The following is a 21,342-nucleotide window of genomic DNA, read 5'->3' as shown; positions in this document are numbered from 1 at the left end:
GGGATCTCTCTCTCTCCCTTCCCTCTCACATGCAGACACATGCTGGGCGAGCCTCCTACTTTCCCCCATCACCTAAGATGCAAACAGCAGAGAGAGAGAGAGGGAGAGAGAGAGAGATCCTGTTCTCACATTGTTTTTAAGGTCTTATTTTTAGCAAGCAATTGACTCCAAGTATGATGACTTCACTATAGCTTTTTATCGGTGCTTTTCCAGGCTGAATCCAGACCACAACGTTTTGGATCGCTCCCTGCAGGGAGATTTAGCAATAGAGGCCCACAAAAATATGAAGGTATCTCACTAGCCACCCTTGGAAGCAAGATCCCGGTGGAACTGGCCCCCTTCTCTGGTCTATCGCTGATCTGGTTCTTCCCCGGGCAAGGAGGCCCCCAAGCCTGAAGCCAAGTTCCCATCTCACCAGCAAATTATTGCTAACGCTTCAAGCCCATCCCTTGCTATTATGACTAAAGAGACCGGATGCCTTTCTCTGAGTAAAATGCTCCGTTTTCAAGCCATCTATTTTTGGTTTATTGTTGCAGTGAAATTCACACCCTTGCCTGATTCCTGCAGGCTTTGGATCCAAAGTCCAGGGCCCCCAGAGCACCCGGGTTCCCTGACCACATTTTGAAGCAATTGAAGCAAACCCGGGTCTTGTTTAAAGAAGACAGTCTTGCAGGAACTCTGCTCCAAAATGGCTGCTGGGGCTGCTGCGGAGTCTCTTGTTACTCAGAAGGCTGCCTTCACACGACACGCTTAGCCGATTCACCTTGAAGACCCATTAATGCAATTGCAAAACGTGGTTTTAATTTGAGAGTCTTCTGTGTGTGCGTGTGAGAGCGTGCAAGTAAGCACGTGGCTTAGCATGTTGCATGAATCCAGCCTGTTTGGTTAGCTCAAGTTCAGTGTCTGGCGTGAACCAGAATGCAGGTTAGTTCAGCAGCGAGATCAGGCCCATTGCAGGAATGCAACCATTACAGCCGCATGGTGAGCAAGCAAGCATCACTGCCGCACGATGTGCCTTCTTCATCGCTGGGCCTCCCTTTGGGAACGAGCGCCCCCCACCCGCTTTGCCTTCCACAGAGCGGGGAGGACCTGGCACTCTTCCCCTGCAGCGGCCCACCGTGGGAACCAGCCCACGCGACTCCAAGAGGGAGCGTTCGCGGCATCCAGATTCAGTTGTGTCGAGCGTGTTGTACTGTGCTGGTTTTGTCTGATACCCGTTTCCCGACCTGACGGCTTTCTGTGTCCGTTGATGCGCTCTGCCCAGAGCCGTGAGGTGTGAGCGGGCAGCCTGATTAACCAGCAAGGAAACAAGAGGGGCTGCCACTAAAATCTTCCAAATCTTCCTTCTCTCATTTGCACAAATGTATGGGCTATCCTGTTGACGCCCAAGCTGTCTAGCAATTATCTACTATTTGTGACTCTTTCTCTTCGGCCTGTGCATGATGCACAAGCCATGCCTTCTGGGTCTCCCTGGCCCCAGCTCAACACACACACACACACCCAGCTCAGGGTCCCCTGTCCCAGCAACACTCACCCTCCTTAACTCCTTTAATAGTTGCCTTTTTTCATGCACTTGTAGGGAATTTCCTCTGATGTCCTCAAGCCTGTGTCTGCCCTGCCCGGAGTTAATTCCCTCCGATGCTCAGTCAGACGAACTTCCCCGGCCCCACCTCCCTTCCACCACCTGGGACCCCCCCATGTTCCCACCCCACGTGCGCAAGCCCTGCGTAGACGGCCTTCCTCCCCCCGGCTCAGCGACGGCTTTGGTCCCCCAGCCACACGTGCAGAGACACATTCAGTCGCAGAAACGTTTCCCCAGATGGACGGATCCAGCTTTGGAGAAAGTGGACGGTGAGCAGGTTCTTCCATGCTCTCCCTGAGATCGCAAGAGGCGTGGACGGCTGCCCTTCATAACGCATGAGAGAAAATGACACGGAGGCCCCAGAATTGGCTGTTGGCGTCTTTCCTTCTAGCGGAGATGCTCCTTTCCTCCTTCTTCCAGTTCTGTGAGATCGCTTTTGGGGCAACGCAGCGACTGCGGTTCGGAGGATGAGAGGAAATGAAATTGCACGCAAAGTATGTTCACTGTAAGGAGCTAGGACTCGAGATTTCGTTCAGCGGACATGAAACCCAGTGCTTTTAGAGCTAGGAATCCCTTTATCAGCAATTCACCCAGCTTTCTGACTGTTCCCTGTGCCTCCAAAAAAGCTACGAGCCTGCAAGATTATCTCCGCGCTGCAGCCGAAGAACACCAGAACATCAGTCCGAGCCTGCAGTGCGGATCACGGCCACCACTTTTCCAGCTGCCGAGGCTCTGCCTGAGAACTCAGCCGAAGACGAGGACAGGCGGCCGCTCTGCGCCACAGCCGTACCCCAAAGCGCTCTCCCCTTCCTCGTCCCCAAAGGCCCGCTTCCTTGCAATTCCACCCGAGTCGTAGTCCTGCCTCCGGAGCCAGAAAGGGCCTCCCTTCCACCTAGCAGGCCTTGAGAGAGACGTTGGAGGTTGGCTTCGTGACCCCAGCTCTTTCCACCCTACCCGTGTATATTTCCTGCCTTTGGCAGGTGGGCCTCCGTGCTGGGGATTGCTCCATGGACAAGAGGGAGCGGGGGGCAATCCCATGCACGTTTACTTACAGGTAAGCCCCCTTGGAGCTCCTGAAAGCGTGGATGCTGCGTGGCCATCTGGGGCCAAGAAGGCTGCAATTTCTTGGCAGTAGGTCCTGGTCAAGTCGATATTTCTGAGCCTACAGGCAAGCCTGTGGTCAAGACAAGAACAGTCGCTGGGACATTTCAGCTCAGGCTTGCCACATTATCCATTGCCCCCATGTTTACTCAAACGTAAATCCTACTGAGTCAAATGGGTCTCCATGAACTGAATGGCGGGTTTCTCTACTTCACTGTCCAATTTTCAGCACCACCTCATTTATTTATTTATTTATTTATTTATTTATTTATTTATTTATCAAATTTGTCACCACCCATCTCGTTCAAAAGCGACTCCGGACAGTTATGTCCTCCATACATCCTCCATACATCTTGGACTACAACAGCCAGAATTTTGATCATGCTGGCTGGGGATCTGGGACTTGTAGTCAACAGTTCCACGGACTGACAGGTTGGACTGACTTGGAAGGGTGCTCTTCCATGTCTTACGGCTGAATTAAGGCCAATTTGCTATCCAGGAAGGACCAAAATAATTCAGTGTTGCAAATCCTTGGTTATCTCCAACTTCATGCCTCAATTCTGCATTTTACGGAGCGTTTCTCATCTCCTGCCTCCGAGATGCTGTCATTAACACTTCTTAAAGTACAACTTATGCTGGGGAGGGCTTGGCATTTGGGAGATCCAATTTTCTCCGGGTCTCGGTCTCTAAAAATGGATACTCCGACTCATACATTAGAAGTTACCTTTTAAAAACAGTTACACCCGCACGAGTCACGCCCATGAAAGTGGCCCCGGAGAGCTGCACAACCTACGTTTTATTATTATTTAAGAAAAGGGACCTTGCTAGCACGTGTTGTTTGGCTTAACTGCTGCAGAGGTCCCGTGGAATTCGGGAACGTATCCGTACAGACGCTTGAACGTGCACAGGACTGCAGCCTCCGGAAGCGCCTTCTAACTCTCCTCCTTCAGAGCAGCCCTTTCCGACCTTTTGCCCCTCTGCTGAGCAAATGCACAGAGCAAGCCGGGAGAGACGACACAATTCACGAGCTGCAAGAGCTAGCAAAACTTGCAAGAGGGGTTTGCGTAATGAAGACAAAATGGACAGGGCTATGCTTCCAATTACCTGATTCCAAGGAACGTATCGGCGGCATCTTGAGCTGGGCTCAGGCACAAGGTGTGCACCTTCCTCTCTAAACTGCATTTCAGGGTGGTGGCATTTTGCACAAACTGGGACCTCCAGACGCTCTTCTAGGCAGTCCCAGGAAGGGGTGGGGGGAGTGCTGCAAAGGGGGGGTGGCCGAGGGGGTGGTTCTCTTCCCATCTTCATTGTCTCAAGAGGTCTCAAAAAGCAGGTCCTTTCCAATCTACTTTTCCGGGCCAATGGGAGGGTTGGCATTTGCCAGACCTGCCGCTGGCCTCAGGCTATGGGGGCACAAGCCCCTCTGCTCCTGGGCTGGGAAAGAGGTTTCTTGGGGGTTGCACCGAGGTTGGACAGCCTCCCCCTTGGCTGTAGAGAGTCCAACCACTCTTCTCCATCCTGGGTGGAAGTCAGAGGGGGAGAAGAGGCTGGAGCTCGTAGAAGTTGCCTTTCTCTTGCACTGGGGGCTTCCCCAGGCGATGGCCTTCGCTCCAAGCTGATCCCCAGTTGCAATGCCCTGCTGTGGCTGACTCCCTTTCCTTTTTCACCCAGGGCTTCTTTTGCCACCAGGTTGGCGCGTTCCAGATCTTTGGGCACACCATGACCTCCACAGCTTGCCTCAACGCTTCCCTCCACCTTGGCCACCTTGACGTAGGTCCAACCTGTGCGTAGCTTCAATGCACATAGAAACAACCCGGGCAGTAAAGCTGTAGTGCTCCGTACAGCCAGTTCAGTGGTTTCAACTGCTGCTCAGAAGAGGTCAAGCTTTCCAGGGTGCCCTGCAGAGCCTGGCATCCCACCGAATGCAGGGGTGAGGCATCCTTCCTGGGAAGTGCTGCCTTTGCCCACCAGCTGCCCTCGCCCTCCCACCGCCCCCCCTCAAATTAAGCAATCAGAGAGGCAGCAACGTTACACCACCCCACAGGTCTGGCTCCCTAGAAAAGCAGTGTTACTGTTAAACACAACAGTATTTAATGCGGGGGAACTTTTTTTAAAAAGTACTGGATGGAAGAACCTGAAAACAGCCCTGCTGGACCACCCCAAGGCCCCTCTCATTCCAGCGTTTAGGCTCCCATAAGGATCAATCAGATGCTTGCGAGGAGATACAACCCTCTCCAGCCACTGACCTCTGAACGCCACGGGCATTTCACAGAACGGTACTGTGGGAAGGGCTACAAGGATCAACCCTCTTGCGAATTTGGCATGTGGGGGACTCTATCCCCAACGGGAGGTAACCGTGAGTCTTTGAGCGCAGGGTCTGGCCTTTGCACAACTGCCACACAGCGAGTCCACATCTTCACTGAATCAGGCACAACAACAAAACAGTCCCGAGATCTTTTTCCTGGTTAGTTGCAGACATCTCAGATCTCACCAGCATCTCTGCGAAGATTGGATGTTTGCCCCTGAAAAGAAAGCAACACACACACACACAACACACGCACAACCCACAATGGACCATTAGTGGCAAACTAATGAAGCCAGCAGGAAAGAGAGTTAGGAGCCAACGATGGATAGCGTGTGAAGGTCAGGGTGGAATATAACGGGAGCCTGGAAGCCGGAAGGTTCAGAGCTATTCCCCCAAATCAAATCAAGCTCAGATCGTTCTCCTGGACTTAGAGGTACCGGCCTTTTCGCTATTCTTCAGGGTCCGGCTCAGCTCTCCCGTGCGCGTGGCTTCCCTGACGAAGCATCTGCAGGGGCAGGATTCTGGGTGGGAAGAGCCCTCGGTCCGACCCAGCCGGGTGGGGTCTTACGGCCCCATTCACCCCAGCCAGATCCCCCTGGCTGGAGCCGTAAGCCGAGCGGGAGAAGCCCGCGTGTTCAGAGGGGAGGGAGAAAGGGATGCCAGACAAGGAGCAGCGGAAAATCTTTCGACGTGATGTAAGAGGGGGCAGAGGCAGGGTTGGGAGGCTTCACCCGAGACTATAAAAGTTCTGGGAGAAAAGGGAACCTGAAGGATCCGTTTGGGGAGATCAGCTCCGAAAGGAAGAGCCAATCCGGTGCGGTTCCAAGGGCTTTGTGGATCCAGGCAAGGTGAGTGAGGAGCAGCCTCTGGGAGGGTTTTTCTTGCCTTTGGGGGTTGCGCTGGGGTTTCTTTTGTTGCCCAGCCACAGTCGCTTCTGAAGGGGCAGGAACTGAAAAGGTTTGCAGGACAAATACAGGGATTCCACTTCCCCTCCAGGAGCCGTCTTTCCTTCCCGTTTGCAAAGCGATGAAAACTCTCCCAAGCGGACGAGGAGGCATCACGCTGCAACGGCCGGCTTCCTGCAGGGGAAGGGTACCAACGTGCTTTCTCCGAGACGCCGGGGCGTTTGGCTGAACTTGACACAAGTTGTGCCCCACGCTATTTCTGAAGAAAAGTAGCCCGAGGAACCAGCTGGTCAGTCTGTTCAGCCGGTTTCTAGTTAACAGGGATTAAGGGGTCTTCCCCCTGAATGGATGCCTGCTAGATACTGAGAATTTAGACCTGAGAGGGACAGAAAACTTAGTCTCGTTCTGTGCTCGTGCCCGTCCCATTTTTTCCAAACTTTTAGCGTGTGTAGGGCGGGTGGACAGAGAAAATGGCATTCTAGATGTTTGTTCGCCTTACTCTGATTCTTATCAGTGGAGGATTAATACCGAATCTGCCATCTCCTTCCAGACCCTCTTAAACTAGGCTCCCCCTCACTCCGGTCCTCGTCTGCGTTTAGATGGCAAGCGTGGGACACCAGGAGCCTGAATCTTATTTTGCTGATAATTCTGTGGCTATGGAACAATCCACTTTCCAGGTTTGCCCAATTTGTGGCATCAGAAACCAGACAATGGTCTTGGTTCACGCAACATCCTAAGCCACAGAAAACCCAACCCAGGTTAATTCTAGCCCAGCTTTGTGTGTGCAATACAGCTGCTCTATCTTGATCGACCCGGTTCAGCGTGTTGCTCACACACAGATATTTAAAACGTGCTTCCAGCAAGGAATCGGGTGAGCCCAGAACGTCGCCGGTTGCAGACTGACCGGGCTCCAGTACGGGTCCCCAGCGCTTGGCGATCCTTTTGTTTCCAAAAGAAGGACTCTTCCTTCTCCGGGGAATGAGACCGAGTAAGGTCAGGCCGAGGGCGGGCCGAATTATCCCCCCGTTTGAGCTTTTGCACCGACCAATTGTTGGAGTGACCAGCGACGTCTTCCGTGGGCTTGCTTTCTGCTTCACTAGGTTTGTAACATAAGAATAAACGTTTTCACCGGCAGCAACCCGACCTGGATTTCGCATACCATTTATTGATTTATTTTAATCAAATCTGTGAGGCCGCCTGACTCCATGACACCTCTGGGCGGCAGGCAATATTAAAAAGAGATTGGAAGAGGAGCCCCCACTGCAAAGCAGAGGGAATGAAAGAAACACCTCCTCTGACCTAACGTCCCCACGAGGGACCCGCAGCCCCACACAACCAAGGTCTGGGGGGAAAGCTAGGCTACAAGACCCACCGAAAGAGCTCGGGGTGGGGGCTGACGAACCACCAGGTGGGCAGAGGGCAGGAGACCCGCTTCCTGGGTCCCGTCAGATACTCCTCCGTCGCCGAAGAGACCTGAACGTGGGCAACAGTTCTGGTTTTACCACCCAGGCGAATCCCAAGGAAAGAGCCGCGGATGTCCCCAGGATGTGGTCAAAAAGGTCAGGATGGAGGATGCTCCACCTGTTCTTTAGGCACGTTTACGGTATTTCAAGTTAGCGTGTCCTACAAAGAACAAAAGGCCGTGGAGGAAGCAGCGCGTGGATGTGGCAGGGAGAGGAAGGGGTGGAAGAACATGCTGAATGGCGTTGGTGTAAGCAGGAGTTAGCCCTATGTCCTTTCCATTTCCCCGTTTTCTCATTTTTACCCCCTTTCTGTGCTTTGCCCAGAGTCATTTACCCCAAAAGGAAACGGCGAGATGGGGAGAGATGTAGGGAGAAACTTTAAGGCAGTGTTGTCCAAACTTGGCCACTTTAAGATGAGTGGACTTCAACTCCCAGAATTCCCCAGCTGGCTGGGGAATTCTGGGAGTTGAAGTCCCCTCATCTTAAAGTGGCCAAGTTTGGACAACACTGCTTCAAGGTCTCTGAGAGAAGCGTCTGCTCCCAAATTCAGCCACTGATGGGAACCTCTTTCCCCAGCCTGAGATGCTGGTTGCTCCCCAGGTTGGCCTTGGGAGGGCAACCAGGCTGACCAGGAGCATCCATGATTTGTGTGTCAAAAAAGTCAAGATGGCGGCTGCGATGGAAGTTCTGCCCTTTTTTTACATGCATTGAGTACATCTTAACGTTTGGTGCCCCTGAGCCTGATCCGCCAAACATCCTAAGGTCAGAAGATCAGAAGTCGATTAATTAATTAATTAATTAATTAATTAGTTGTCCACTTTCTTTTGTCATCCTTCTGGAAGGTCAGGCCCTTTGGTTGCTAAGCATCGACCCTGGCTTGACGGCACCCGGCAATCAGTCAGTTCTTCTGCTAGTCCAGAATCGCCTGCCAAGCATTCAAAGTGGGCGACCGCCCCTTCCCCAAAGGGTTCTCCATCCAGTGCTCCAGCGCCTGCTCCACGAAATCTTTCCCACCCTCTAATTCCAGCAGAAATGCCAGGTTTCTGCTGGGATCAGGGGACGGGACACGAAGCTAATGGGTTGTAAAGCCCGTCTGTCGAGAGAAGCCGCACCTGGAGGCAGGACTCCTAACCTTAGTTCCCCAACTTGACTTGCAAAAATGGTTCTCCCTCAAGACAATGAAGCAGCTTATCCTGCTTGGGCAACCTGTCTTGCAGCGCAAAATGCGACAATTTGAAAACCTTTGGTATTTGTCACGTAAGAGAATTCAGATGACAAGTGGCTTGGCATTTGCTCGTCACCATTCCCTCTTGGGCTGTGTTCACGCAACACACTTAACCAGGTTGACTACTAGCCTGGCAGCCGCATTTGCAGGATGCTCAGCTTGGTTAGGGTTAACCTGACTTAGCTGTTCGGCGGCCCAGTACGTAGGTTGAACGACTGCAGCCTGTTTAGTTCATGCGCGGCCCAAACCCAGAAAATGGGTTAATTCAATAACCAGGTCAAGCATGTTGTGTGAACGCAGCTACTGTTCTTCCCCTGACCCAGTGCAGTGTGCTATGTGAACTCATGCTCCGCTGTTCAAAAACACACCAAAGCAAACTTTGCCTATGGAGTGAATGCACCCACAGGGCATTAACTAACTGGTTAAGCATGTCAGGGAGCACAGCCGTTGAGTAATTTCATTTTCATGAGCAAGCAAATGTCCTGCCGCCTTGGGGTAGGAAGACGCGGGCACGCTGGCCCCTCTGCACGCTGAGCGGCTCGCTTGGCAGAGATTGCCCACAGATGTCGCATCCTCGCAAGGAGCTCTGAGCATGCCAGCCTCCAGGCCTCCTCCACGCAGGTCTCCCTGAGCTCAGCCGAGCTTTTACTTCTAGGTCCGCTCCGCAGTGCTCATGTCTGGCTATGAAGCAGGAGTTAGTTTCCTCTCCTGACTCCCCGCCAGGAGGACAGGCTCTCCTCGCGAGCAGGCTGGCCCAGCAAAATTTCCCATCGTGAAAAGACGGCTGCCAGGGAAGATCTGGAGCTGGTTGCAATGGGAACGGAAGGGCTTGACGTCTGCAAGATTTGTGTGCTTGGGCAAATAAATTTAGACCTCTCTTTGCTTGCTTTGGGACAAGAAAGGAAGTTCGCGTAAATCACCCTAAAAAAGAAAGAGGGTGTCTGAATGAGGGGTCCTAAGAAAGGCGTGACGTCATTGGCATTTATTTATGTCCATACTTTAAAAGGGAGCCAGTGAGAGATGCTAGAGCGCTTTTTCTCATCCTTAGGAACTTCGAGATGGGTGGACTCCAATTCCCAGAATTCCCCAGAATGCTGGCTGAGGAATTCTGGGAGTTGAAGTCCACATATCTTAAAGTTGCCAAGGTTGAGAAACCCTGTCCTAGAGGGTCTAGTAAATGATAGTCTCAGGTTTAAAATATTGGGGGGGGGGGTTGATTTTCTCTTGACTTGGATCACACTGAGAAATTCAAACTAAAATAATCAGTATTTAAATTCTGCTATTATGAGGCCAATATCTCAACAGGTTTGTGTTAGAAGGAAATGGAGGAAACCCTTTGAAGGGTTTGACATGGGGAGCATCACACAAGAAAGGGTTTCGCTTGAGAATGAATGAGTTGGAGGGGATCTTCAGAGTCATCTAGTCCATCCTCCATCCAGTGCAGGAACCCTTTGCAACAGGTAGCCCTCCAGCCCCCTTTGAAAGCCGTCCACCTCTGCCCTGACCAACGGTCCCACCGCTTGGCAGCTTTTGCCATGACTAAATTCCTCTCCATGTCCCACCTGAGTCTTCTCACATCCGCCTCTTGCCTGTCGCCCTGCTCCCAGTTTTGGCAGTGAACAGCCCTGACCTCTCCTGCCTGGTATCTCCACCAGGTCTTCTGATTTGCAAGCTCGACGTGTCCAACTCCTCTGACTGTTCCTCAAAGGGGTCTGTTACCAGCTCTCTGAGCAACCTGGCAGTCTTCCCCGACCTCACTCTGACTTCTGCATCTCCAGGTCCCTCTTAAGTGCAGTGCCCACAGCTGCACCCCAAGCGTGGTCTAACCAGGGCACAGGACAGTGAAACTGTTCCCATGTGAGGTCTCTCATCTGGACCGATCTTGACCTACAGGGAACAAGCGACTTTCCTGTGGCCTCCGCTTCTAATATTGCCTCGCTTGCGGTGTAAGTCACATTGTCTTTTATAGCGCAGGTCCCATTGTGTTTATTTTGATTAGCGTGCAGGGGCTTAAATTTAGCTCCGACGAACAGCAGCGCAGATGTTCTGCTGCACAGACCAAGTGTATTTAACCCTGACATTTATTTTTACATCTCCCACTTCCGTATCTAGATAATAAGGATGTGGTTCCTTGCTGACCGATCAACTGCAGCTTCTCACTTTGGCGAGTCCAGTATTAAACCCAAAAGCGTCCGACAAGGACGAGCCGGAGGCAGCGATGGGAGAAGACTGAGTTCTCTGCGTCTGTAGAAAGGCCGTTTGATCCCGGCCTTCCTTTTCTCCCTTCTTCCCCTTGAATGACGCCATCCTCTCCAATGGAAGCCTCCCAGGTGTTCTAGATGTGTATGATAGGGCTTGTAGTCCAACACATCATAGAATCATAGAGATGTAGGGTTGGGAGCGACCTTGGAGATCTTGCAGTCCACCCCCAGCACAGGGCAGGAATCTTCGGATCATCCCAGACTGTCCCACCATGGCTCAAAGCCCGCCCGCGATGGAGCCCCCAGGACTCCAGGAGGGAGGCTGTTCCCCTGCTGAGTAGCTCCCCCGACCAGGAAATTCCCCCCCATTCTGAGTTTGTATCTCCCTCAGCAAAGCTTCCATCCCAGACTCTCCCACCTTGGCTTAAAACCCTCCCGTGGTGGGGCAGCCCCTCCAGGATGCCAAGCCTGCTCCCGCGTCTCCTCCCCGCCTCCTCTTCTCCAGGCTGAACAAACTCAGCTCCTTTCGCCGCTCTTCGCAGGGGTCTGAGCCCCCGAGCCCCCCTCCCTCGTCGCTGCTCTCTGCGCTCTTCCCAGATCGCTCAGCACCCTTCCTTTTGTCCTCGGGGGACCAGAGCTGGCCCGGCATGCCAGGCGTGGTCTGTCCGGTGCACCGTGATGCAGACTGTCACTTCCTGTGGTCTCGACATTATGCCCTGTGGATGCAGCCCAGAACTGTGTTGGCTCTTTTGGCCGCTGCAGCACACGGCTGGCTGATGCTTACTCTGCGGTCTCCCAAGACGCCCAGGCCCTTCTCACGAGCACCGCTGCTGGGCCAGGCACCACCTCTCCTGTACCTGCGGTTCTGGTTTTTCCTGCCTAAGTGCAGAACTTGGGTGGAAGCCGCCTTCCTGAGGAACCAGGATTAGTGAGGATCCTGATCTAAGCTGCCTTCTCTTCCAAAGCAGCGGTGAAGCCAGGCTCTGCTGATCACGTGGCTGAGCTGAACGTTGTTTGGAAATTTCTGAGGAAATAAAAAATAGTGTATCGTTTCTAAAAACGACCCATGAATAAAGCGAGCAAACTTACTGTTCCAGCGCTAAAAAGGCCTGGAGACGAAGGAGGCCCCTTGCCAATGTCTGCCCCCTGGCACCGCTTCTGTTTTCAGTGCAGGGGGATTTTTACCGTTCTGTAAAGCTTGTGTCTGTAAACGCTCTTCAGAAGTCTTTGGGCACGAAACTTGTCCTCAGTAATCTTGCCTATGCTCTGCAGACACAAGCCAGGATTTGAGCACGAACCAGAGAATCAGGGAGTCCGGTCCATCCCCTGCAGGAATCCCAAGTTGGGCATCCCCGGTGATGGCTGCCCGGCTGCCTCCCAGCCGTTGGCCCCACTGTCCCGCTCTTCTCACATTCGGGAGGCGTTTTCTGACATCCCACCCGAATCTGCCTTCCCACGCCTTGCACCTTTTCTTCTGGAACGAGGGAGGAGGTCTTTCCCAGGTGTCGTCCCTCGTGGCTCTGCTGCACGCCCATTTCGCTTCGTCTCTCCTGCTGGGGCTGGGGGGGCTTCCGCGGGGAAAGGGTTTGCATGCCCACCCAAGCGTCTCCCAGAAGAAGCTTCCTGTGCCCGTACTGGCTGGAGCAGAGGACGGGAAGAGATAAAATACAGACAGGCAGAACCAGGATCCGGGAGATTATCTTGGGAAGGAGATACAGAAAGAGGGAAAGGGAGAGAGATAGATTCTTGAACTGCAGTCTCTGCAGGGAAGGGGGTCAGAGAAGTCAAGATGGTGGCCACAGGCATGAGACTGAGGCCCCACCCTTTTTCACAGGTGTGATGTAAAATTTTGATCACATGGTTGTGGTCACCATCTTGACTTTTTTTGACACCCCTGGCCCTGAAGCAATAGAAATCTCCTCCTCGCTTCCCTACTCCATGTGAAAGAGCAAGAAAAAAAAAATGGCCAGGGGTCCCCCATCCACAAGACAGTCCTTTAAAAAACATACCCCAGTGCTTTTTTTTCCTGCTAAAAAAGGAGAAAACAGACAGAACTTATTGCTACTCAACCTCATCTTTTTGCCTGGTTTATCACGTACGTGGGAACATGTGCCAGAATCTGCAAAGGGTAAAACAGCCCCCATCAGTTCTGACTGTGCTTTAAAATCATGTCAGACAAGAGGAATGCATTTGGTGTACCCATATGCAAAAACACCTGTGTCGTTAATATGGAGAGGGGCTTGCAAAGCTGTCCAGCCGTCTTTCCCCTTAAAGGACCTAAGAGGAGAACACTCCTTCAGCTGAAGCCCAAGGTGAACCAGCTGAGCCCAGACCAACCACAGCCCTAAAAAAGCGTCAGCTCTGCAAATGGAAAGATTTATTTGGGGGGGGGGGTGTTATTTGTTTGATTTTGCTATTTTAGACAGCCCCAGCTGAGCCTGGGCTAAATCAGCCCGGCTGCTGAACCCAGGAGACAGGGTCAGGCCCCAAAGCTTCTCCTTGGAACCCCTTCACTGCCCACCCCGATTAGTTTTGCTGGCCATCTTTGCCCCCGTCCAGACTGTCCTCCCCACTTCGGTCCACAGGAAGCTTCCTCAGCCAGGAATGCGACCCTTCCCCAATTCCCACCCTCCTTAAGGGGAGCTGCTTGGCAGAAGGCGGCCGTTGATGGCAGACCCCAAAGCTGAGGACGGGGTCTTCTGGCACAGGGCCCTTCCCCAGACCTTGGGTGGTGTGCTGTTCTCCCGCCCCCCAGACGAGCGCAAAGTACGTGGCCCTGCAGCACCTCTTCTGTGGCCCCAAGTGGGGACCACACTGGGAGCCCTCCTTGGTCCAGGAGGCCTCTGAAGGAGCAGGATGGGTTCCCTGAACCGGGCTGAAGCACCTACTGAAAATGCCCGGGGCCTCTCCCCGAAGGCTCCCTGGCCCTCACTTTTGGTGAATGGCCTTCACGTGCCCCGCAAAACCCGGGGAAGCCCCTCTCATGCACCCGAAGCTGTGTCTGCCCTGCCCCCACCCCCACAGCCCCTCCCATTTGCCCACAAGGCTAAAGACGCGTGCGAAGGGAGGCGAACGGGCGAGGGCGGGGGCCGAGCGCCTGTCTTCACAGCCTCCTGCGCATTGCCTGGTCTGGTGCAAAGGCACCCCATCTATCCGGGAGGCCTGCTGACACAGTCCTCTTCTTCTGCCATGGCTGGAACAGAATTATGGTCTTGGGGGCACTGTCTGGCTCGGTGCCTCTTCACCTTGGTGGAATCGCTCCGCAGCCGAGGGGGGAACGTTCCCCTTTGGGTCAGCCTGGGAACGGCCGAGGCACCTGCCGGTGCAGCTGTGCTGGAGGGGCTCTGTGGAACCCCCTCCCTGCCTCCCCTTGCATGTGGGGCTCGGGGGGAATCCCCTTCGCGGCTGGACGGGACCCCCGCTTGGCTTTGTGCACAGCAGCACTTGGCCTGGGCGCTGGCAGGGAGGGAGAGCCAGTCCTTGCCGGGATTAAAAGTCAAGCTCTCGCTTAGGGGGAACCTCCAGGCACTGGGACTCTCTCCCACTCCACTGAGAGGCAGATTCAAGGCTTCCTTTTTTTAATGCGGCTGTAATTAGTGGAGCAATAATTTACTTTGAAAGCCATCATATTTTGCATTCTTCCCAGCTGATGCCCTCCAGCACTCAGCACCGATCACCCTGCCAGCGTCATTGTGGAAAACAACGTAGCTTGAGAACACGGCTTGGGGAAGGCTGAGGTACATAACTGAGAGTCGCCCCCCCCCACCATCCGCCAGTCCTTCAGTTTAGCCACTGAGCGTTTCCCCAGAAAAAAGGCATCAGCGGAACCCCGGAGGGATGTCCGGTCTCACCGATTAGGGGCTGGAGCCTGAAAGGGCACCGCTGGCTGAAAGCACATGAGCCCCATCCCCGGGGGGGCCCCAGAGCAGGAGACCCTGCGGGTGAGAGAGGGGCTCGGGGGCAGCGGATGGGCCAGAAGCAGCCTGCTTGGTCGATGGGCGAGGTGGCGCCAGCTCAGGCAGAGCTGTGTTGACCGGAACACAAGCCCTGCTCTGGGATCCTCTGCGGGTGGGTTTCAGCACGCAGCTGTGTGCCGGTTTGCACGCGGGCTTGGCCTGTGCAAGTTGGATAAATTCACACTCAGACATGAATCAAAGCAACTTCTCCTAAAATCTAGTATTTGAGGGGGTTAGAAATGGGTTAGCTTTGCATTTTGTCACTTCTGAAGTTTTGCAATAAGCAGATCCGAAGGCAGCTGCACGACACAATGTTCTTTTATAAACGCTGTAATGCCATCCACAGCTCAGAGAGGAGGATGACCAAAAATGCATATATTCTGGAACAGCGTACATGGAAGTGCCTCTTATTAAAGGGCGAAATGTGCTTGGTAGGAAGAAGTTGGACAAAAATGTGTAAATTAGACGTGGGCACAAAGATTTTGAAATGAATGTCTTACTTCCTTTCTTCGTGGATTTTTGTGTGAATTTTCACGCAATTTCTTCGGCGCTGGCAAAACGGACCCCTGCGCGTGTCTTCTGGTCCGCCCGAAGCGGTCAGAGAGCGTGGGCGCCCCCTGGTGGCGCATCGGAGCGCGGCGGCTGATTCCAGCTGCTTTCACAAGAGCCTTCACCTTTCCTGGCCCAGAAATGGGTGCGTGCCGCAGAGGCCTCGTGCTCCACAGCAAAGCTCAGACTGGCCCTCCTCTAGCAACCGCCTGCTGCAAATTTAAGAAAGGATCTGCTTTCTTTTGCAGATGCAGTCCTGCCGGTGGACAGCAGGATACGTCGTCCTGACCCTTCTGCTCCTGTGGCAGCCCAGGAGAGCCGCCCAGGCCCAGGCCGTGCCAGAGGTGAGTGGGGGGCTGAGCCGGACCCATCCGCCTGTGGCTGGCCAAGATCACCGGGCGGTGACCTGCCCTGGCCTGCCCTGCGGCTCTCTTGCTTGGTGCGCTCTCAAGTGGCCAGAGCTGCTCGCCCTTCAAAGTTCCCGTGCCTCAGCCACGGTCAGCATGAGTTGGCGAGGGGGTGGGAAGCAGAAAATTCCCACGGTAATAATAATAATAAGTAAAATTTAAGCCATGAGGCTGGATCTGGCTAAGGGCCCACCTAGTCTGTGTTTGGGGTCCTCGAGAGATGCAGAGCGGCTTACGGGGGGTTCAGCAGGGTGAACACCTCTTCCACGGCTGCTTCCTACCAAGTCAAGCTGGGTCACCCCACCAGGTAGGCCAGACCAGGAAACCCACCCCACAGAAAGACTAAAAGTCCCTTGATTGAGATGGGCCCTAAGAACAGGATCTGGCCAGTCTGACTTCTCCTTCTCGTGGTTCAGTGAATCTGCCCTGGACTAAATGTTTCAACCCCCTTTGCGTGGGTCAGTGTTTCTCAACCTGGGCAAGTTGAAGATGCGTGGACTTCAACTCCCAGGTTGCTGGCTGGGGAATTCTGGGAGTTGAAGTCCACGCATCTTCAAGTCGCCCAGGTTGAGAAACCCTGGCTATAGTATCTGATTATATTATATTATACCTCCCCCACCTTCTCATACGCCTGTGAATCGGGGAGGGGTCTGTGTGAGCCACGTCCAAACGTTCCTCGTTCCTCGGGACTTAAAAAACGCTTCAGCCCCTTTTGCCAAGGCAACAGATCCTACATTCCTCCATCGAGGTCATCTTCCTGACTGTCTATAGGCATATCAGGCAGACTTTCGGGATCAGAAAGGAAGGAGTGAGCCCTTAAGGGGGGGACCATGTGAAAACTCCTGAGTAGGAGGAAAGTATGAGAAAGGACTTGCCTTAATTTGGCATGGTATGAGATGGGACAGAGGGAAGAGCTTTTCAAGACTGATGTCAGCGCTTGTTGGGTGGAGGAACAGAATCTGGGAGGCCTCTCCGAGCTTCTCTCTGCCCATCTTATGCTAAGCAGAATCAAGGCGGAGTATTCTGAGATTCTTTCTCCCATGTCCCCCTTTCCCAGGGCTGTGTAAACTTTTCTGCCAGTCCCCCCTTAACAGCTTGCTCCTTCCTTCCCTCTCTCCAAGGCCAGCTGTACATCCTTTGCGGGTAGAGACCTAGTGGCAAGGTTGGCACTCCAAGCTCAGCTTTGCAGAGGGCCCACCTCGCCAGCACGAAGGCCGCGTGCAGGCTCCTTCGCGAGGTTTCTGAATCCATCTGTTTTCTGCACAATATATTAAGCTGCATGAAACAAACCGAGGCTGATGCTAACGAGGCTTAATGTGTACAGATGCCACGGCTGTCCCCTTGCCTGACCTAGTTAAGCCAGTCGAGCGGATCCAACTGAAGATTAGGCTGTTTTGACTTAGTCTTGTCCAATGGATGCCATACAGTCTGGGGCTACCCAGGGGGATCCAACCAGATTTCACCATCCAGCCAAAGCCTGCCAGATCTTCTTTGAACTGGCGATCTGGGGAGGGACCCTGAGAACTTCTGCCTACAAAGCCGCTGTCCGTCAATCCATCTTCTTTTACGTTGCAGCAGCCCCTCGGTCCCACCTTCGCCCCTGGCCCAGGACGGCTTCCTCCGCCCCGGGAGGAGAAGTCAGCTACTGACCTGGTGGCCAAAATTTTGCTCCTCAACGAATTGGTGTCCCTTGAAAACGATGTCTTTGAGACCAAGAAGAAGAGGAGCTTCTCCGGGTTTGGCTCCCCACTTGACAGACTTTCGGTGGGCCTGAAAGCCAAGCAGAGGTGGGTGGCACGAAAGGTTCCCCTGCTTCGCACTTGCTGCTCCTTGAGGTTGTTACTGCTGGAAGACCCGAGCTGGTGAGTGGGGGGATTGGCTGGAAGACCACCCAGGAGCGTCAACTCTGCGCCTCCGGGCCAAGACGCTCCCTTGCAGCTTCCTGTGCCTGGCGTCCGCTCAAAAAGCGGAAGTTGCCGTGTTCGCCGTCAGGAACAAAAATTTAAAAATGTGTATTCCCATATGGAATTAGAAATTCTCCACCTGCAGAGTCTTCCAAGATCTCAACAATATCTCAGAAAGCCCTGCTGAGCCCAGATATGGTCCACATGTGTTCGTGAGGGCAGCGAGGAGGGAAAAACACTTACAGGGGTTATTAAAGACACACACACAAGACTTAAGCTGTGAAGCTGGATCAGGCAAAACACTCATCTAGTCCAGATGATGCCAAAATGCTGTTCCTGGAGCAGGATAGGACCTGAGGTTGCCCATACATTCCAGAAATCCAACTATTTCATGTATGTTAGGGGTGCAGCACAAACTTCATGCTACCACTGCTTCACATTCCTAGTGTGTTTGCTCGTTTCCTTTGAGACAGCAAGTCCAGTAAAGACACAACCAACTAGCTTATTTATAAGGGGGGGGGGGAACAGTCCCAGGAAGCAAGAACATTTTCCAGCTTCCTTCCTTCGTGGCATCTTTGGTCCAACACCAAAGAAAGAGCAGCTCTTACTGCAAACACGAGGCTCCTAATGAGCCAGAATCTTACTTACGGCCACTCCAATTTTTTGCAGTAGCCTCTGCACCGCAAGTCTCACTGGCTGGGTTGACAGAAGTTGCTTAATTAGGTTAAGTTTTAAAAAATCTAGCAGTTCCACAGTCATCTAGGCTTGCTTGGTGCTCGGTTCAGCTTTTTGTGGTTTGGAGAAAATGAGAATGCTAGGACGATGGTTGCACGGAATATAGTCAGAGAGAGCAGAAACGATCCAAATTTTAAAACGTAGAGAAAAGGTAGGCTGAGCGATTGGGATGGAACTAGAAAAATTGTTCTGGAAGTGGGTCGCACCAGGACGCTCTGGGAGAGCGAATGGAATTAAAATTAAAAACGATGACATGATTTGAGAGCAAACTGAACTGAGGAAGTGCTGGTTTTTAGAGATCTGCACGAAAGTGACTGAGAAATGGCAAAGAGTGCAGTTGAAGGAAAGGTTATGGATGCTTGTCCTAGGAAATATGATGAAATGAAGGCATAAATGCCGTCAGAATGCTGGAAAACGGTGTCGTTGGTGTAAGCGGAAAATGCTAAGATGCGGATACGGTTTGCTGAGGGAGCGGCTGTGCAGTTTGCTCAATGTGGGTGCGAAGGCTGCAGCTGCGCCTGGCAATTGGAAGAACGTTGTTGTTGTGGTGTGGTACAAAGAGATGGGCGGCAAGAACGCATGTGGAAACTACGGGGGGCTGTTTGTGAAGGGGCTTGAACGACTCTGAAAGGATACAAAAGGGGGTTATAGTGAGCAAAATTTGGAAGGGTAGTGAATCTTTATGCCAGGCAGCAGCGTTTGCTCCTTACCAGGTCGCTGAGAGATAATTGAACGTGAGAAAGTTTGTTGTACGCTGTCTTTGCAGAAAGAGAGTACGCCATGATAAAACAAACAGGCCTGAATTATGGAGCGTTTTGTGCAAATAAATTTGATAGATAAATAAATAATAAATAAAATGTGAGAATAAATGAAGTGCCTAGTCGATGGTTCAACACTGACCAGAGAGTAAGAAAAGATGTGTAATATCCCTCTGTTTGTGTAATACTCAGATGGAGGAATGCATAAGGAGTGCTCCTGGTGACATTAGAGGTGTGTTGAGTGGGGACATGAATGTATGTGTGTTTTTATACAGATGATGCCACGTTGCTGACTGAAAACTCAAATTATTTGCAGCAAATGTTGGATAGTTGGTATGATGCAATGAAGGGGATTTAAACGTTAATATATCGGAGACCAAGATAATTGTCTTCAACAGGGAAGACAGAGGGAATGATTGCAAGTTATCCGTAACGGGTGAAGAAGTAGAGCAAGTAGATGAATTTATGTACTTGGTACAAGATGTACTAAAGATGGGAAAATGGATGGAGGCATTTCAAGATGCGCAAAGCTGGTAGAAAGGTTGTGGGCAGGGTGCGGAAGGCCTAAACAAGTCCCCCGAAGTCCTTTTCCTTGACGACTCTCTTTCTCGCAGGAAAGCTGTGGAGCTGCCAAAGAAGCGGTTTGGGATTCCTCTAGATCGGATTGGCGTGAATCGTTTGAGCGGCTCCAGAGGTTAGGAGACACGGGTAAGATCAAGTCACCAAAAGCTGACAGAGATCTGTGCAATGGGGTCCTTGCCTTCTTGGTCTCTTACAAGCTGCTGGGGATGGGGAAAGCGGGGCAGGACCTGATCCAGATGGAGAATCAGGTTTCCATTTTCCTTCCCCATCTTCTGCTGGTGAGAAATTCTTGGCACCTCCTTTTGGAGACCTTGATCTTCTCCTTAGAACCATCTGTTGGCCTAAAAAAAGCCTCTTGGGGAGGGCCGGGAGGATCTGGGGGCCGAGGGGATTGAACTCTGAAGGAACCCAGCTGGCTGGGTTGGCACCCTAGGCTAAAAAGGAAGTAAAACATTAACCCAGCTTTGCATACTGTAACTGGCCTGGTTAAGGATGCTGGTCCACGTCCGGTGCAGTCCATGAGCTGCTCCGGCTGGGCCGTTCGGACTGCAGGATGCTTCCCAGAAGTCCCCTCTTGCAGACAGAAGGTCTCGGGTTCAGTTCTCGCCATCTGCAGGGCGGGCTGGGAAACCTTTCCCATATTGTCCTTTTCTCCATGGGACGAAAGGGAGAAACGATGAAGCGCCTCTGGAGTACAACTGTTCTTAATTACTTTCGTTTCATTTCAATTGTGCTTATATTTAAACCACCCTCTGAAACTCCTGGGCCCCACCCACTTTTTGCAGTCTGGCTGCTTGCCACCCGACTGCCAGATGCAGCCCCCGCCCTTCCCTGCCTTCTCTGTTCTGGAATTGTATTCGCTGCCGGAAGTTGTCTGCGCAAGGAGACCTGCCTGCGATTCACTTTTCGTCCCTTGCTTTCCTACAGATTTCCTGCCTAGGCTGAAGCTGCCTCCAGAACATACCCCCAGCCCAGAGAGAGAGCTTCAGTGGCCCCCCAGCCCCAGCCCATTTCTTCCTGATGACTTTGCAGTTAAGGAACCCTTTTGCTGAAAAAGTTCTGCCTCTCTGTAGCCATCCGCGTAGCAACTCTTGCTGCTTTAGTTCACTGGATCAGACTTATTTTCACCTACGCTCTGTCCTACTGATCGACAGGAACAGAAAGTGTGTGTGTGTGTGTGTGGATGTGCACGTGTGTGGATGTGTGTACTGTATAATAATTTCATTGCATGCCATTAAAATAAAATAAAAGGATGATTTCAGGAATTTGCAGACTCCTGAGCTGTTGCGACGTCCTTGTTCCTGGACCATCCACAAAGGTCTGGGCAAGGAAAAAGCCCTTCTGCACCTCCCGTCCGCCACCGAGATGGCTGCCCTTCCTTCTCAGGAGCCCACGTGCTCGGCCTTATTCAGCGCTTGGTCTGCACGTCTCCCAAAGGCTCAGCCCGTCTGGGTCAGTTCTCCTGTAACAGCCTTCCGGTTTACGGCTGGAGGCTGAGGAAGGCCGTCAGCCTTGCAAGTGACTTGCCCCATTAACTGGCCGATCCTGGGAGCCCCCGGATCCCCCCCCCCCACGGCCTGTGGGGGCTGCTTACACAATGATTTGGCCCTGCGAGGAAGCAGTGGGCCAACATCTCAGACACATCGGAGGGAATTTGGGCTTCCTGCTT

At 52.7% G+C, this 21,342-nt stretch overlaps 1 protein-coding gene across 1 annotated transcript; it reads left to right on the top strand.

Annotated features, from left to right (window-relative positions):
• The first annotated feature begins 5,650 nt into the window (after window positions 1-5,650).
• OSTN (osteocrin) lies at window positions 5,651-20,938 on the top strand. Its single transcript, XM_088132053.1, has 5 exons — window positions 5,651-5,836; window positions 15,536-15,631; window positions 17,270-17,481; window positions 19,706-19,799; window positions 20,601-20,938. The coding sequence occupies exons 2-4, from the start codon at window positions 15,536-15,538 to the stop codon at window positions 19,788-19,790; spliced, it is 393 nt and encodes a 130-aa protein (XP_087988179.1). The 5' UTR covers window positions 5,651-5,836; the 3' UTR covers window positions 19,791-19,799; window positions 20,601-20,938.
• The last annotated feature ends 404 nt before the right edge of the window (window positions 20,939-21,342 follow it).

Source organism: Python bivittatus, unplaced genomic scaffold (genome assembly GCF_059951505.1).
Source record: "Python bivittatus isolate LINGU-HERP-01145 unplaced genomic scaffold, Pbiv_v1 ctg000980_np1212, whole genome shotgun sequence".
Taxonomy (NCBI): Eukaryota; Metazoa; Chordata; class Lepidosauria; order Squamata; family Pythonidae; genus Python; species Python bivittatus.
This window is presented reverse-complemented; position numbering and strand designations above follow the sequence as displayed.